General features: G+C 43.5%; 1 protein-coding gene across 1 annotated transcript; it reads right to left on the bottom strand.

Moving 5' to 3' along the window:
• Nucleotides 1-4,767: 4,767 nt before the first annotated feature.
• On the bottom strand, nt 4,768-7,847 carry LOC149068380 (uncharacterized). Its single transcript, XM_089251553.1, has 4 exons — nt 7,435-7,847; nt 6,516-7,203; nt 5,759-6,032; nt 4,768-4,799 (listed from the first exon to the last, which is right to left on the bottom strand). The coding sequence occupies exons 1-4, from the start codon at nt 7,845-7,847 to the stop codon at nt 4,768-4,770; spliced, it is 1,407 nt and encodes a 468-aa protein (XP_089107679.1).
• Nucleotides 7,848-17,947: the final 10,100 nt, after the last annotated feature.

The following is a 17,947-nucleotide window of genomic DNA, read 5'->3' as shown; positions in this document are numbered from 1 at the left end:
GATGGGATTTTTTCATGATTATTATTTCCATGTATAACATTAGGAGTGGGCAAAGTATTTCTCGGGTTTCGTAGTTTAGCGAGTTCTTTTTTATAAGTTTCACAACCACGGTATATACTGATGTGGTCCTTCCCACAGTTGCAGCAGATCGGGGGGTCAATTCCTCTGATGTTGCCGCACTGCTTGACATCGTGAGGGCCCGTACAAACCATACATTTATGGGGGCGCTCGCACGAGTCACCGCTGTGGCCCCATGTCTGGCATCGGTTGCAGATGCTTAGTACCGGTCGGCCAGGGTTTCTCCGGTGTCTTTCGATCGTGATGTCGATCAAGAGAAGACTTTTGAGATCGAATATTCGCTTCGATTCGTCGGAGGCTGGTAGGTCGATTTTCCAAAGGGGTAATAATTTACCTCTTATCTTTTTCCTGCGTGAGCGTATTTGCGTTACTGAAATCGGTGTGAACCCTTCATCAGTGAGTTCATCTTTGATGTCATCAACGGGTGTTGATACATCGGGCCCTCGTAAGACCACGCTAAGGGCTGGGGCATCCGGTGTGGATCGCTTTATGATTTCAGCGTTGCAAGTATCGAGATATGTTAGGACCCTATTGTAGTCGTCATAGTTGCAAAAGTTAATTCTATATTCGCCGTGAGATAGTTTAACCCGCACTTTATCACGGCAGTTTTCACGGATTTTCCGGGATATTACCCGCCAGTGCCGATCGGCCCGCACCACGATCGCACAGTTCACATTACGTTCACCACAAGAAGCCGGACGTTCGCTGTCGGACTTATTCGTCTCGTGTGGCGGCACGTTCAGAACTCTGCTGACCTCGCGCGATTTGACAGCTGCTGCTGGTTCGATCACCTGGGCGGGGCTATCCCGGTCGTCATCTTCATCGATGAAACCGCCGATATTTTCGGCTATGACCGTGACACCACCGTCGGGGTACCCGGGATCTGTCGGCATTTCGTTGCTCGGCTCGTCGGCATCCATTAGACGCTTGGGCGGGGCTATTTTCGCATCGCAGTCGCGCGATTGGTTCGCTGCCGCCGGATCGTCTTCAGGGGCGGGACTGATCTGGGCATCCTCTTCGGTGGGGACGTCATCTTTGGTCTTTTCGCCGTCATTAATTTCCTGGAAATTTACAGGAGAGCTTGGTTTTCCCGATTTAACCTCGAGGGTTGGTGGGTCTCGGCTATCACTCGTCTCTTTTGGAGGGTCTGTAGTCGCCTTTATGCTTGGTGAGGAAGTTGAATCAAGGTGGGCTTCAGTATCCGGGACAGACTTTTCCAGCAAGAAGTCAGGAATCTTGTCCCATCTCTTGGCCCTTTTCCAAATGTGGTCGTTGATTTCCTCGTAGTAAGCATCCCAGATGGCCTCATTCACAGCCTCGTCAAAGAAGCAGTCTTTGCCTATTAAGAAGGCTTGGCTGATATTCCATCTCAGCTGCTGCTTGTAGAGGGGAATTTCCGGGTCATCTGGTTTGGCTACGATAACTGTGTAATTTTCCATGGCCTTCCTCAAGAACTCGTCACCCGTGCAGTAGAAAACCTCTGTTTCCGGGCGCCGTATCCTTGGGTGTGAAGGTTCCCAGTAATTGTAGTGATCCTTGATGGTGTCAAGGAAAGCGATGGTGGCTCGGTTTAGGTCAGCATTTCGCGCCTTCTTCCGGCTGTATTTCGCTATCAGCTTGTGCCATTCCTCGTTTTCCATTTCGTCATCCAGGATCACTTCATGTAGAAAGCAAACTGGTTGTTCGGCAAGAGTCACAGTCTTAGTTTTGCAATCTGCCATTTTTCCGAATTTTTCAATTGTTTGCAGTCTAAATTATTGTTGGGGTTACTTCCTGTTTATGATCCGACTGAGTACGGATGCGTGCCTAATCTAGCTGCACTTCGCAGCATGTTATTTTCCCTATCATGAGAATTTGGGGAGCTCGATCAGAGCGTGCTTGCTCTCTCGTGTCTCAGGGGAGAGTGTAAATTTCAAATTGTAAAATTTTTTTGATGTTCACAATTATCTGCGAGCTCTGCAATTTTTTCAGTCGAGGTTTCACTTGCATGAAAGATGACCTGTGGTGATTGGCTATTGGTCGATGGGCGAACCAATAGCGATTCTGCTCCAAGTTCAAAGTCGTCATCCTCTCCCGGGGCAGAGAGCGCATGCGCATAGGACTGTTGGGATGGCAGTGGCGGGAAGCTTCCCAGACCGGGGGATTGGAGCCTCGGGGGGAGCCTGGGTATAATAATTCGACACTTCCCTGGGTTTGTTCTAGGCTTTTTGGGGCATCCGGACCAGGAGGCAGTGTGGGATCCTCCGCAGAGGAGACACTTCATTTTTGACTTATCCCCATTATGTGGGCAGCTGTCGGTTCTGTGTACGCCACTGCAAAAGCCACAGTGGCTTTCCTCCGTGCACCTATAACTTGAATGGCCCCATTTTAGGCATCGGCGACATTGGATTGGCGCCGCGTAGCCTCTGTAACGTTCGACAGTAATGGGCATGCCTGCAATTTCAGTGGCGTAAGCAATTTGCTTTTGTTCTTGTTTAACCTCCACGAGGAACAGTGGGAGAAATCGCCCTGTAGCATTGTTCCTCATGGTGACTACTTTTTCTACATGTATTTCTTGGGTGGCCAGTTGCGTCTTGATCTCTTCGGGATCTATGTTTGAGGGGAGCCCTCTCAAGACAAATTTTAATAATTTGTCGTCAATGAGGGGGTATGTATGATATTTAAAGTTTTTTTCATCGAAGATCTTAGTTATTTGGCGGTGGTCATTTTCTGAATGCACTTGTATGACGATCGTATTCTGTGTTCTTTTGGCTTCCGGGGGGGGGGAGAATTGTGAGCGGATGTTCGCAAAGTCAGACAACCATGTTTTACCCCAGTCCGTTAAAACAATTGCCGGGATTTTTTGAAATCCTCTGGTGCGGGGGGCTTGGTTATATCTCCGAGGGGGCTGGGAGGAGCTTTGCTGACGACTGGGTACGATCTGGGGGGGGGCAGCTGAGGTGCTCGCTCCCACGTTGATCTCTGATGAGGGAGGGGGTTCATTGCGCCGCTGCTTTTTACTTTTTTTTCCTCTTTTTACAGTTGTGAATCCTTCATTATCTATCACTTTTTCTATTTCAGATTCTGAGCTACTATTGGCTCTTGTGCTTATAGCATTTTTATTGGTTGGGTCACGGTCCGATTCAGCGGGTTCGGATCCTGAGCGGAGACCTGTATGATCTGAATTTTCGTGGTGTGGTATATCTGAAGTTTGGGTCGCGGGAGCCGCGACGGTGGGAGACGTGCGCTCAGTGTTCTCGGTTCTCGAGCTGTTGGGCTGCTGATCCGGGTTGTCAAGCGCTTGGTCAATAACTGATTCTGAACTCCGCACAGAGGTGAGGCAGGGGGGGGGGTCAATGGTTCTAACGGGTTCACCTCGGGGTTCCGGGTTGGGAGTAGAGGTCATTAGCCCCGTGCTCAGAAGACGCTCATCTGAGAGGGGGGACTCTGCGGGAGGTATTTTGCTTGGATCTGAAAATTTTGTGGGGGTTGACAGTGGCGTAGCCATGGGTGCTTCGCTTGTTTCACTACTCATTGAGTTGGTGGAATCTTCTGAAAAGTTTTTTGGTCCAAGGAGGTCATCTGAACTGCTGTCCGTTGTCGACTCGGAATTTGTTGAGCTCGAGGAAGTGTCGCTGCTTACGCCACTGCCCTCTGTTGCTGCTGGTAGGTGCAATGAGCTAAGTTCTGCATTATTTGAGTCATCCGTAAGTGACGAGTCACTTATGGGGTGCTCTTTTGGGGATTTAGGCCCTTTCTTGGATTTATTCCCCTGTATTTTTGCGGGTGATATGGCATCTGAACTGGCTTGGGGAGCCTTTTTTCTAAATTGCTGAGCTTCCTTATGTTTACACCCTTCCTTGAGGGTTACAACAAAGAATGATTTCGCTTCTAAAATAAATTTGCTCTTGATTACGTTTTTATCTGGTCCTGAGCATACTACCTCTATGTGGGTAGTAATTAGTTTTTCTAATTTCTCAGAGATGGCGCATACATCATCTTCTGAGTTTAGGTTCTCGGATATACGCCGGACTCCGCATATCCACTTGTTAAGGGCTGCTTTAAATTCGCTTAGCTTACCCGGTACAGTATCACAAGTTTTTGCAAGCTCAATCAGTTTTACGACTTGCGGGTCGATCGCTCTAGCATACGGGCAATGTTTGCCCATTATAGCAAGCACAAAAGAGCTACTTACCACATTGTTGACGCAACATGTCAGGTGCCAGGTTGGGGAGGGAAGGGAAGGGAGGGCAACACTAGGAATGGGAGGTGGGAATTTAGTAAAAAATATTTAATGGTGGAATCTGTGGCTAGTGCCCAGATCTTACGTAATCGCTTAGCGATCTGCTTTCGTGCACCAGCCTTTTGCTAGGGAAGCGTGAGAGACCTGAAAAATAAAAGTTTTGTATCAAACTGCAGGAGCACTCTATCGCATGACCTTTCACTACGGGAGCACAGGAAAAAAAAAAAAATAAATAAAAAAAATAAAAAAATAAAAAAATGACTTCACCTCTGAGCTGAGCTGAGCTGAATTAAGATTTGTTTGCCAGTTCCATGTCACTATTTTTGATGGACATTCTACTGGTCTTATCCGCGGGCCACTAAGGGGGTGGCCTATATTGTTAAGTGTAAGTGCATGTGGTGCAAGGTGTGTGTAAATGTTGTGTACGAGAGATGTCAAAGTCGGGTAGTTTAAAGCTCAATACTCAATCATTTTTGCAGGTAAAATGCCACGCCACTAGCTGAAATACAAACAGTTGAGTGAATACATTATGCACTTATTATGGTCAGGTTTTCAAGGGGTCTGAAGGAACGTCTCTAGGTGGAAAAGGGGGGAGAGGAAAAATTCGCCCGATCTTGTTGGACGACAAAAAACCTCTGGGGTCATGTTTGGTGTTTAGTTCGCTATCCGAGGTAGATTTTCATTTCAGTAGCGCCATCTATGGGGCGTTCTTGTAACTACTGTTTTGGTTTCGTTTTGGGCTGTTACTAGTTTCTCTCCTATTCTCCTGGTTTTACATGAGATGCAGTTACGATATAATGTCAATATAAGAAAAAGAAGTAAAGGGAAACAATTACAAAATATTTACAAAAGTTACAGTATTTACAGTATTTACACTATACACTCACCAGGGTCGAGAGAGAATGTTTTGAGGGCGCCCGTATCTTATTATAACCTCTGGGTTGTAGTTAACGAGTTCTGCAAGATGTGAGTATTCAGAGTTACGCAACGTCTCGTATTGCGCCTCTGCGAGTTTTCGAATATGTTCCAGAAAGGTGCTGACCTTTAGATCTCTTCTTATGTCGATGTTGCGGCAGTACCAACCCGCTCTGGCAAATTTTCTGAAGTTTTTATTTTCGAAAACTTGCAGTGTACTAATATTCTTTTTAGTGGCAAAGGCCCATACTGGTGCAGCATATGTGATTATAGGTCTAATCACTGTGGTGTAAAGGGTTAATTTGTTCTTTAGGGAAAGTCCGCTGTTGGGGAAAAAGATCTTATTTAGCATTCCCAGCTGTTTTGTGGCTTTCATTCTTACATATTCAGTATGTGCTTTAAAATTTAATTTCCTGTCAAGGAAAATGCCTAGATACTTAATTTGATGTTTTGGCGGGAGCCTGGCCTGCCCAAGTTGTATATAATGGTTTTGGCCCATGGGCGGGTTTCGTCTCTTGTGGAACCAAATGAAATTGCATTTGCCATGATTCAGGGCGATGTCAGATTCAATGCAGTAGTCCTCGATCTCATCTACTGTCTCCTGCAGATTCTCAAATGCCTTCTGTGGGTCTCTGCAGTTGGTTGATATTAGAACATCATCTGCATATTGGCTAATTAACCCTCTCTGAGGGGCTGGAAAGTCATTCACGTAGAGGGAGAAGAGCAGCGGGCCCAATACGCTACCCTGAGGCACCGAAGCCCTTACGGGCCGGATCGTCGAGAGCGCGTCGTTAACTTTGACCGTGAAGCTACGCCCCTGTAAGTAATTTTTTACGAAGTAGATAATCTTTGGGGGAAAGTTCATATGGATCAGTTTGTAAATAAGCGTTGGATGGTCCGTTCTGTCGAAAGCGCGGGAGAAGTCAAGAGAAAGGGAGCAGACGTATTCTTTATAATTAATTGCGTCCATTAGGAATTCAGTAGTTCTTAGGAGTTGAGTGACGCATGAATGGTTTCTTCGGAAGCCGTGCTGTTCAGCCCTGATCGTATTGTTGCTTTCGCAGTAGGCGTTTACCCTTCTAATATATATTCTTTCGAATAACTTGCCCAAGTTAGAAAGAAGGCTGATTGGACGAAAGTTCTGTGGGAAAAGGGGATCAGTGTTCGGTTTATGTATCGATTTAATGACAGCTGTCTTCCAGTGGGCGGGGAAATAGTTGATTTTTAGCATGGCATTGAATATATTGACTATACTGGCTCTTATCGTGAGGGGGAGTGACTTAATCGCTTGGTTGGATACGTTATCTATCCCGGGGGCTTTCCTGGGCTTAAGGTGCTTGATAAGTTCATCAAGTTCCTGAATGTCCGTGAGGGGTACCACTCCGTCCTCGGACATTGGCGGGGGAACTGTCCTGAAGAACCTTCTAATGGTATCATGGATGATGTTTTTCGTGTCGTTGTCCTGTAAGCCATTTGGCATGAATTGTCTCTCAAACGTTTCCGCAAAAACTTCCGCTATTTCTTGTGGGGTGAAGACCACGCCCGCCTGACCATGTATTCTGTTTATGAGATGTAGCTTTGGCTTACATATTTTTAGAGCTTTCCAGATGGAGCCGTCCGATAAATTGACTTCACTCATGAAATAATTAAAGCGCTCGTGTGTATACGCCCTAATTTCTGCTCTTATTTCCCTCTCGAGCTGAGAGAGCAGGATCCTGTCGTTTCGTTGACGAAATTTCTGCCACTTCTTTCTAATTTTATTTTTATCTCGGATTTTCTTTAAGAGTTCTTTCGATAGACCAAATTGGTGTTCATTGATTTTTATTTTTATTGTGCTCTGGGCTATGGCACTAGATATGGCATCGGTGATGCGAGAGATTGCGTCATCTATCAGTGGTTCTGTGTATGTGGGAAATGTGATTTCTGAGATTTCGGACAATTCAGTTGTGAATTTCTCCCAGTCTGTTTTCGTAAGAAACGGGATTTTCCTGGAGATGAGGAAATCCATTTTAATAACAATTGGATTGTGGTTGGAGTCGATTATTTTTCGTGTGGTAATTGAGAGGGCGTGGTCAAAGTTTTTGGCTAAGGCGAAATCGATCACGGAGGGGAGTTGGAGAGAGCAGGAAGGGTGGTGGGTAGGCTCCCTAGTGGCAAGAATATTAATTACGTTATTTTGACAGAAGTGATAGAGGGCGGTGCCTTTTGATTGGTCGTACCTGCAGTTCCACGCTGTGTGGTGCAGGTTCCAATCGCCAGCCACCAGAGTGGGCGTGTTAGTGTTAAAGAGGAAGGCAAGAAGATTGAGATCAAGATTTTTATTGGGCGGCTTGTAAATAGAGGCGATGTTTATGTTAGTATTATTAATATTTACGGTGGCTGCAACAGCCTCCATAGATGAGTCGGGAAGATCAAGAGGGGAGAATGGAATATTATTGCGGATGAATATTGCGACTCCTCCTCCCCGATTATGTAATCGATCTCGTCTTAGGATCTGAAATCTGGGGATCTTAACTTGAGCACTGGGGACCAGCCAGGTTTCTTGACATAGGAATATGTCCACGTCTAGCTCTACCAGGGATTCAGTGAGCTCTCTGATGCTTGGTATCAGGCTTGTTGCATTCCAGGACATCACAGTGAGAGGTCTTGGAAGGCTAAAATTGTTGCTGTTAGCGTTTGTATTAATTGCTGAAGTTGGATGATAGGAGGTTCAGGACCTCGGTGAGACCAGATAAAATTTGGGAAAGCTTACTCTCCACCTCTCTGGGGGGTTTAATCATGGTGGTTATTTTCTTGGTAGACAGAATGATAGATTTAATTTCATAATTTATGTCTGTCTCTTGTGGGGTGAACTCCAGAGACGGGATTGTTTCACCGCTTTCAAGCGCTCCCGAGGGGGGTGTGGTGTCCTCCGCTTCTGTTAGGGGGGTGTGGCATTGTTTGTTTACGTTATCTTCGACGCATGCAAGTACGCCCTCTAGTGTTTCGCTGACGTCAGCTGTTACCTTGTTCTCAACCGCCCTCTCGAGCTCTTCAGCGAATTGATGTTGCTGAAGGGAGAACCCTTTAAACAGAGGGTGTTTCCCCTTCTTTGTGTAGTAGTGCGCTATTTTAGTAAACGCCATCGAGTTTGGCCTGTTAGTTAAAGGCGTGAAAGAGTTTCTTCTCGCGAGTGGGCGTGTGTCTTCTGTCTCCATAGGGGCGTTTGAAGCTTCTTCATCGTCCGCGGCTAGGGCAGGTGCGCCTTTGATTATGTCGGCGAACGATCTCAACGGTGTTGCTTTTGCTAGGGTGGGGTCATGTCGTATTATGGCCGGAAGGGATGGGATCACCAGCCTGCCTGATTCTTGGGCTTGCCTTTTTAGTTTAACGGGGCAGCCCCCATACGTTGAGCAGTGCTGCCCATTGCATAGGAAGCACTTCTTGAAATTGATATTGCCCTTATGCGGGCAGTTTCGGCCGGCGTGTGCTTTTGCACAGAACGCACATCGGGGTCTTTCTTTGCAGGACACGGAGGTGTGGCCGAGAATTAAACAGTTCCTGCATTGGAGTGTATTTCTGTTCCCCTTATACCTCTCTATCTGCACCGGGATGCTTGCTATTTCAACTATGTTGAAGATTCCCTTATCCTTGATCGCGAATTCGACGAGATATAACGGATAGTCGAATCCGGTGCGATAGTTTCTCATTTTAGAGACCTTAATTACTTCGTGTCCTTGGGACAGGATATCCTCCGCTATTTCATCAGGTGACACGTTAGTGGGGAGGCCTCTAATCACTACCTTAAGATTTCGTTCGCTTTCCATCTGAAAAGAATGGAAGCAGAAGCCCTTTTCGGTACAGAATTTAGTAACCCTTCTGTAGTCGTTCTCAGAGAAGACTTTGATTGAGACTGAAGTAGGGGTGGACTTTGCGTCTGGGGGGAACTCGCACAGACTGCGGATATCAGCATAGTCTTTTAGCCATCGCGGGCCCCATTCGGAGAGAACAATGGGCGGAATATTCGTTTTCCTCTTCTTATAAGTAACTTGGATGAACCCCTCGTCGTCATCTATATGGGAGGGCGTGTCCGCCATGTTTACGTTGATGTCTATGTTTACATCTTGGGCTCCAGGGGAAATGGGATCCACCCTCTCCTCTGATTGGATATTGGGAACTGGGGATGATGATGATGATGGGCTTACTCCGGATCGGTTCACGCAAGGGATTATGGGGAGGAGTTTTCCTCTCCTCTTCTCGTGATGCATTCTGGGGGGGCTGCTGCTGCCTGGGATTATGGGAGTTTCCCTCTCCTCTGGAAGTGCTCCCGGGTTCATTGTTGTAGTAGAAGAAGCAGGTTCGCATTGCATTGTGGGGGATATGCTTTCTCTCCCTGCCTTGCAGGGGATTCTGGGAGGTGTTCTCTCTTCGGAGGAGCTCTTATCAGAGGGGATTGTGGGCAAGCTCACCTCCTGGGGCATTGTGGGAGATTCAAGGTCTCTGGCGTGGGAGCCATTGTTCCCTGCGGGGGTCTGGTCGCCATCTTGAATTATGTAGCTAATGACTGAATCTTGAGAGTTGTCGTCCGAATCAATGGCAAATGCAATAGCCTTCTTATCCGGCGACGGGCTCATCTCATGGGGTCTTTTTCTCTTTCTGGCAGCGCCAAACTTATTCCTGATATTTTCAGGTGATTTGTCTATTGCATAATCCTTTCTGTAGCTCAAAGCCAAGACATGGCAACAGGGGTTCACGTTAACATACTCGAATAACTCGCAGAGCACAGTCATAAGTTTAGCTTCATGCTCGTTTTTGTAATCTCCATCGCTGTTGTTATAATCATGAAATATATCCAGCAGGGCACTGAATTTTTCGGCTGTGCCGCAAACTACCTCTTCTAGGGGGGCTAATTGATTTTGCTTGTCAATATAAAAACCTAGCCACGATTCGACTAGTTCGATCAGATCGCTCGGGTCACCATTAAATAAATTTTCAAAATTATCGCGTAAATGCACAAAATTCGCGACAGAATTAGCGCCGTCATCGGGACGGATCGCAGGGCAAAACCTGGCCATAATTAAATGCGCATAATGTAAAACGACTCACCCGAGATGTTGTCTGATTCAGCTCGTGAGGTATCGACAAGAGACAGGAAGCTCGCTTCGCCAACCAAGGAAGGAAGGAAAGCTCGGCTAAGCGTCTGAAATAAATACAATGCCGTCGGTAAAACCTCTCACCAGCCGAGCCAAACTCTCATCTCAGGGTAGGATTAGGTCCTCGGTAGTGTGGCGTTATCTCCCCGGTGGAAACTTGCTTTTGCTCATTCACACTATAATCGTACTAGATGTCGTCTGAGGAGCTGTCTTTTTATGCGACCGTTCTCGACGGTGTCACCTTTTGATGTTTTATTTGATTTGTCTGTGTGTGTTGTGTTCGACTTCACCTCTAATCTAATATTTTTTTTTTTATTATTACTACAAAATTGCATATCATGTGACTTCTCTCGTCCAATTAGGTACAGGAACGCAACCGACGAATGAGGTGCGACCATGGCGCTAGATGATGACGTCAAAGGAGCGATTACTTTTCCTCCGAAATATTAATAAGTAATATGACTAACCAAGCTCGTCTAGACATGTTTAATTTGTGAAATTCCTTGTTAATTAATGAAATTCTTTAATTAACTGTGGGTTCCCCACTAGACAGTTCTCCCAAATTCTGACCGACAAACACACACTCTGCACTTACACGAACATTAGCGCCCTTGCCTTTCTCTTCATAATGGTCCCCCGCGGGCCGGTTCTGAAGGCGGCAGATGTCTGTAAACAGATAGGCCCCGCCAGAAATCTTCTAACTTGAACCGAAAATTTTCTCAACACATCAACATCACATCACTCATTCGCCCCAGCTCTCGTAGGGGACAGACGTGTTTTTGCTCGCTCCGTCTAGGGAGCCATTTCTTTTTACTTCCAGCTTTCTTTTAGGTAACCTGACATGGCAAGGTCCAAAAAGAAGCCGAGGCAAGCCGCTCCCATGCCAGCGCCTGCTCCCGCAAAGAAATACCAGTGTTATCTACACCATGGTGCCTTTTCTAAGCATTCAATCGAGTGGATGAAATACTTCGCGGAAGTAGACTCTACTCGGCGGAACTGGAATCTCCGTACTCGTGAGGAGGTAGCAGATGACCCGCATCTCCAGTGCCAAGCAGTAAACCTACTGGGTGATCATTCCAAGGACACTAAGTTATGGGCCAACAAAGAGATCCGCTGTGAACTTGAACGGCAATTCATTGAATTTGTCATTGATCAATCCAATCATAGCTACTGCAAGGACCTGGTAGTCAAACTCAAGGACCTTGAGGGGTCAAAATGCATCCTCTACGAAGACGAAGCATCGCCACAAATCCTCACGGACCAGACTCAGCCTGCTCCGCACGAGGTCAATTCCTGTCTTTTCAGATCTCCCGATCCGAGTGCTAATCCTTTGGCACTCGAGGTAATCGCTGAGCAGTCTCCAACCATCCAAGAAGCGGTGGGAAAATCTCCGACGGAACCAGAAGAGCGACGGGATGAGACTAGTCCTGTCCCGTATGCTACTTCTGAAGGACACATGGCATCCGCTGTTCCTGTAACTGGAGATCCTGCGTCAGCTTCTTCTAGCTCACCCGGATGCGATATCCCCGTCTCAGATGACCCAACGAATCCTATTGGTCAAGCCGAATGCAACAGCCAATCAAATTCAACGCTGAAGAAATGGTCCATCTCCATTGAAAGTACAGGAAATTGGATTGGTACAGACATTCACCTTACGAGAATTTGTGCCGACTCTTTTTCTGCTTCCATTTCAGATAATCAGATTGAGTTGGAAAAGCAAAAATTTAATCCAATCAAAATTAGTAATATGAAAAATTATCATACGGGAAGATTACTTCCATTATACTTAGTGGAGGTACCAGTTGCAGAAAAAAATTTTGCTAATATTACAAATTTTTCGGAAATACCCATTGAGATAGAGAGATATAGAGGACTGCAAAGCCCAATTCAATGCAGATCGTGTCAGTCCTACGGTCACAGTTCTTATAGGTGCAAAAACGCCCCGATATGTGCGTACTGCTCTAAATCTCATGAAACTCGTAATTGTATTGATAAGGGTAACCCAACTAAGATTAAATGCTGTCATTGCGGGGGACCGCACACATCTACGTATTCTGGTTGTAAAGCTAGGCCAGTTTCTAATCAAAACAGGGGACGTCTATTTCTACCTAAGGTACCACCTGAATATCAAGGGTCATCTTCAATTAATTTTCCGTCACTTTCTAATAACCAACATCTTGAGGAAGATGATGATAACTTCATCATTGGACAAAACCCCATTTCTATAATGCCCTCATCAACAAAAAAATGGACTGTAAACAACATATTGCTACCTCAAAACGACAACATTGAGGTTGTGAAAATAAACATAGAAAAACAGAAGTTATTGGATGAAACAGTAAAACCTGGCATTCATCCACTGGCAAGAGAAAAATCTGGTATTACATCAGTGCACGAAGCTAAACTGGAATTGTATGAGCTACATGCCAAAACCACTTATCAAAAGGTTTTGCGTCAATTATTAGATAGAACTGAGAGAGTCAACATTACTTCTGTGTCAGAAATAAATGATTCTGATACTGATTATTTTGGTCCAGAATTACAGTTGGGAAAACCTGTGGAAATCAGCAAAAATAATAGTAAAGATCAATTACACAACCTTCCGTCCATTAACCCCATTGCTGAAGTAGGAGGAGTCAATAATTTACCCATGCAAAAAAAAGCTAATGACATGAGTCAGATCTCTGATACATTCTGTACAATTTTGAGTGCAGCGGGAATTTCCCGAGGAAAAATTGAGAGTATTCTGCAAGCTTTGATTCAAGTAATAACACAGCTTAATAATTAGTTCCCCAAGTGTAGCATTAAGACCCTTGTGCATAATGGCCTGGAATGCCAATGGTCTTAAAGATAAAATACGAGAACTCAAAGAAGAGTTATACTTTCACCAGGTCGATATTTTACTTGTCTCTGAAACTTGGCTTTTGCCCAGTCAGAAAATAAAGCTAAATGGTTACCAAGAAATTAGGAAAGACAGAATACACAATAGAGGAGGAGGAACAGCAATATATGTTAAATCAGATATACCATATCAAATTAATACACTCCCAAATTCATCACAAATGGAAGCCTGTTCTATTACTACTTTTGTAAACAGAACCCCCATGAATTTTTGTGCTATTTACAAGCCGCCTAGAAACAGAATAGATATCTCTCTCCTTCAACATTTAATTAACACAAATACTCCCACGTTTATAGGAGGGGATTGGAACAGTAAAAATAGCATTTTTAACAGTCGTGGAAGTAATAGGAGTGGGAGAATCTTGCGTAAATTCTGCCTTGACAATTTTGTTGACATTCATTCTTCTGTTACTCCAACGCATATTCCTGCTTGTCCAAGATATAGACCGGATGTCTTGGATTTTGGAATATCCAAAAATTTTGTATATAATATTAATACTTTTACATTACATATTTTAAACTCCCCACATAACCCAGTTTTCTTTCAAATAGATTTTCCTATTCCTCATAAGATTAGAACCTTCAGAAGAACGAACTGGGAGGAATTTCGAGAAATTTTAGAGAGTGCTAATATATCTGGGGATTTAAATAGTAAGGAGATGATCGACGAAACAGTTGATAAATTAACAGAAACTATACAAACTGCCTTGCATCGTTCTACAAGGGTCTCCCCTGACATTGAAAATAAATATGGACTTTCCAAAGAAATCTTACAAAAGATCAGGCATAAAAACTTTGTACGCACCTTATGGCAAAGGTACAGAAGAAGATCTGACAAGATCGTATTAAACAAACTAAATAAGGAAATCAAACAAGAAGTTCAATATTTTATTAATCACAGATTTTCTGAATTTTTGGAAAATGCCACTACTGAGAATGGAAATGTATGGAAAGCGTGGAATCTGTGTAAACCGGGTGGCTACATAAAAATCAATAAAATTCAAGGTACCAATGGAATTGTCTATAGGGAGGATGAAATTGCGGAAACATTCGCAGAGGCCTATGCCTTACAGTTCTCACCAAATCACATTCAACCACTGTCTACACAGGTGGAACTGAGGCGCAGAGCTGCACAATATATTTTTCATCACTCCAACGCTGATGTAGAATCGCTTGAATCAACTGATGTTGTTGAGATCACTGATATAATTACTAAGCTCAATAGGAAGAAAGCTTCTGGCTATGATAATATTTCTAATACAGCTTTAAAAAACCTCACAATGAACATTTTATTAAATCTTACAGCCATTTTTAATGCTTCCTTAAAACTGATGTACTTTCCACATTCTTGGAAGCATTCTATCATTAAAACAATTCACAAACCTGGTAATGACTTTATTCAACCTACATCTTATCGTCCAATAAGTTTGCTCACTAACATAAGTAAAGTTTTTGAGCGAATTGTGGCACTCAGGCTTGAACAATATATTGATCAAAACAGTGTACTGCGGCATGAACAGCATGGATTCCGTAGACAACATTCCTGCATAACCCAATTATTGAGGGTAACTGAATATATAACTGAAACTTTCAACAACAGGGAATATGTAGCGGCGGCCTTTTTGGACGTATGCAAGGCGTTTGACAAATGTGATTATCCAACCTTAATTAATAAATTAATTGATTATGGTATTCCCCCTCAATTTATAATTTTTTTGTATAATTATTTAATTGGACGTACATTCCAAGTAAAAATTGGAGACACGTTATCTTCCATTAAATCTATCACTGCATCTGTCCCTCAAGGAAGTGTCCTGGGACCACAATTATTCTTATTGTACATTAATGATATCCCAGCCCCTCAGAATGGCATCATAGCTCTCTTTGCAGATGATACTGCCATATTATGTAGACACAAGAATGCAACGCAGGCGGCAGATAACCTGCAGGAATCAATTGATGACATTGTAGACTGGTGTAATGAATCTGACATCTTGCTTAATGGAAAAAAGTCTCAATTCATATGGTTTACAAGATGCCATAAAATTCCCAGAAATAGGAACATCTACATCAATAATCAAACAGTCAAACCAACTGATCAAGTTAAATATCTTGGCTGTTTCTTAAATAAATCTTTAACTTTCACATCTCACATGAAATACGCCAGAAATAAAGCACACAAAATAATAGGTGCATTAAACAAAGTAACATTTCCCCAAGCTAAACTCTCTCTAAAAAACAAAATACTTTTCTTCAAATCAATAATCAGGCCCACGTTATTATATGCCTCACCAGTTTGGGCTCATGCAAATAAGAGGAATATTAAATACTTACAACAAGGGCAAAATAAAATTTTGAGAAGATTTGCTAATGCACCATACTACATTAGAAATAAAAATATACGTCAAGACTTAAAAATTCTACATATTTTTAGATATATTAAAAAAATAAATAAAGACACATATGATCGAATGAGTGAATCAGAGTATCCTCACATCAGAGAGATTGTCAATTATAATGAACAACCAGAACCTAGAACTTCAAGGAAAAAGATATATAGAAGGCCAAAGCAGATTTTCCACTTACCGTGGGGAAATCTGTAAAAATGTAAATATTGTATATAAACCTTACAGTTTTCATTAACTGACAATTGGCACCTATTATACTCGAACAAATAGCAATGGCAATTATAAGATATGAATATATACCACTTGGCACCTATAATATTTGATTATATAACACTGGCACCTATTTATCCAATTTTTGAACTTGCTATTATATATACTACTCTTGGCACCTATACTTGAATATATATTACTGGCACCTATTTATTCAATTTTTTGAACTTGCAATCATATACTTTACTCTTGGCACCTATTTAATCTCTTCTTTATTCATTATTTATATTAAAAAAAAAAAAAAAAAAAAAAAATGAAAAATGAAAAAGCCACCTTGAATGTAGGGGACGAACTTTGAATCTTGTGTAGATGTTGTTTCTGAAGAGAAGGAATTTAACAACAGGTTGACACTGAGTAATTCATCAAAATATTGTTATGATAAATGAACTCTTACTTCCTTACAGGTTGTGGTGGCGTTTTACCTCAGGCATAAATTTTGTAGGCCATGACAGCTTATTACCGGACTTGACATATCTCTTTTCTTTCACGTTCATGCACTCACACACTGACTTACATATCACTATCCCCTCTACTTCTTCATAGGCCTTACTAGGCCCGTCTGTAATTCCACAATCGGCCCATTGGGCTGGGCATGGAAGTCAAGGTCTGATGCTGGTCTGGTCTGGATCAGATTGAAATTCTTTTTCAGTCCGAAAATGACCTACTCTTGGCACGGGACTGGCTTCGAAAGGAAGGGCAAATAGTGCAGCCCAAAGAAAAAAGATCCAGTCTTTTCTCGATCCTCCTCCGAGGACTTGAAAAACAGGCCCGTGCTCAAGACATCAAATCAGCTCTAGAAACCTTGGGTTTCACTACAAAAAAAATTGAACTTTTTAGGAAATCCAAGCACACGAAATCGGGTGTCTGGAAAATCTCACTCCCAAAGAACGAGGAAAACAGAAAAATTTTCCAGTTAAGATCTCTTCACCATCTTGATGTCACTGTGGAACGATTCATCAAAAACTTTCATTCCTTCCAGTGTCACCGGTGCCTTGGATTCTCGCACTTTGCGGCCTCCTGCACTCTGCCTTTCAGATGCGTCAAGTGTACGGAATCTCACGATCCGGGCCTATGCCGCAAGGTGCGGGGATCTGATCCACCGGAGTGCGCTCTGTGCTCTGGTCCGCACCCAGCCAGCTACAGGAAATGCCCGGTCTTCATTGAACACCAGCTTCAGAAAAAAAAAAAGTTAGACCCAACATCAAAGGCAAAAAGATCATTCCCACCATTACCTTCTCCAGAAGCAACCGGCCTCCAGCGAAGTCCGTGCTCCCGCACGTGGTGCTAAAAAAATTTGAACTTTTTCAGGAAGCCAAAGTAAGACCAACGCCAGCGGTCCTCACCAACGAACCCCCCGGCCTTAGGACCACGGGACCTCCTCCGGCCAGCCGGCCGCCAGGCTCGCCCACAAATCCCGTCTCACCGGCTCACAAGAAAAGTGACTCGAGAAATCTAGCCGCAGTCATCACGGACGTAACATCTATTATTCGCAACCTGGCAGCGGACAAAGTAATAGACGGCATTGCTCTCGAGGAACTCCGAGCTTTCTTTCAACAAGCCGAGATGCTAAAGAACCGATGGTCGTTAGAGATAACTTAGGCCTACTCTGAGTTATCTCTCTTCCTTTATTTTCCTGGTATCCTCTTTCCAAAAACCCAAAAATCTCTTCAAAAAAACTTAATAATTCTAAAAAAAAAAAAAAAAAAAACTTTCATTTTTAACTAACATTTAATTTATTTTCTAACCAACTTTTCCCTATCGTCTAGACCAGACCAGACCAGAATTAAACTTTTATCTCCCGGGCCTGGTTCAAGGGAACCATCTGCGGGCTTACAAACTGTAGCCACGGGGACTACGTGTGAAGAGAAAGACAAGGGAGTATGTGTAAATTAAAAGTGCATGTGTAATGGAAAGTTGTCAAAATTGGGAAAAACGATGAGGTCATGGTCCTGTTTAAATTAATATTAAATTTAAACGAATTTTGCAGGTAAAATGCCGGCAGCAACCTTCTTGTATTAGTA

This window comes from Pholcus phalangioides, unplaced genomic scaffold (assembly GCF_987345545.1).
Source record: "Pholcus phalangioides strain wild (caught in Gottingen) unplaced genomic scaffold, Ppha-v1.0 ptg000027l_1, whole genome shotgun sequence".
NCBI classification, from domain to species: Eukaryota; Metazoa; Arthropoda; class Arachnida; order Araneae; family Pholcidae; genus Pholcus; species Pholcus phalangioides.
The sequence above is the reverse complement of the archived record's forward strand: the minus strand, read 5'-3'. Positions and strand labels throughout refer to the sequence as shown.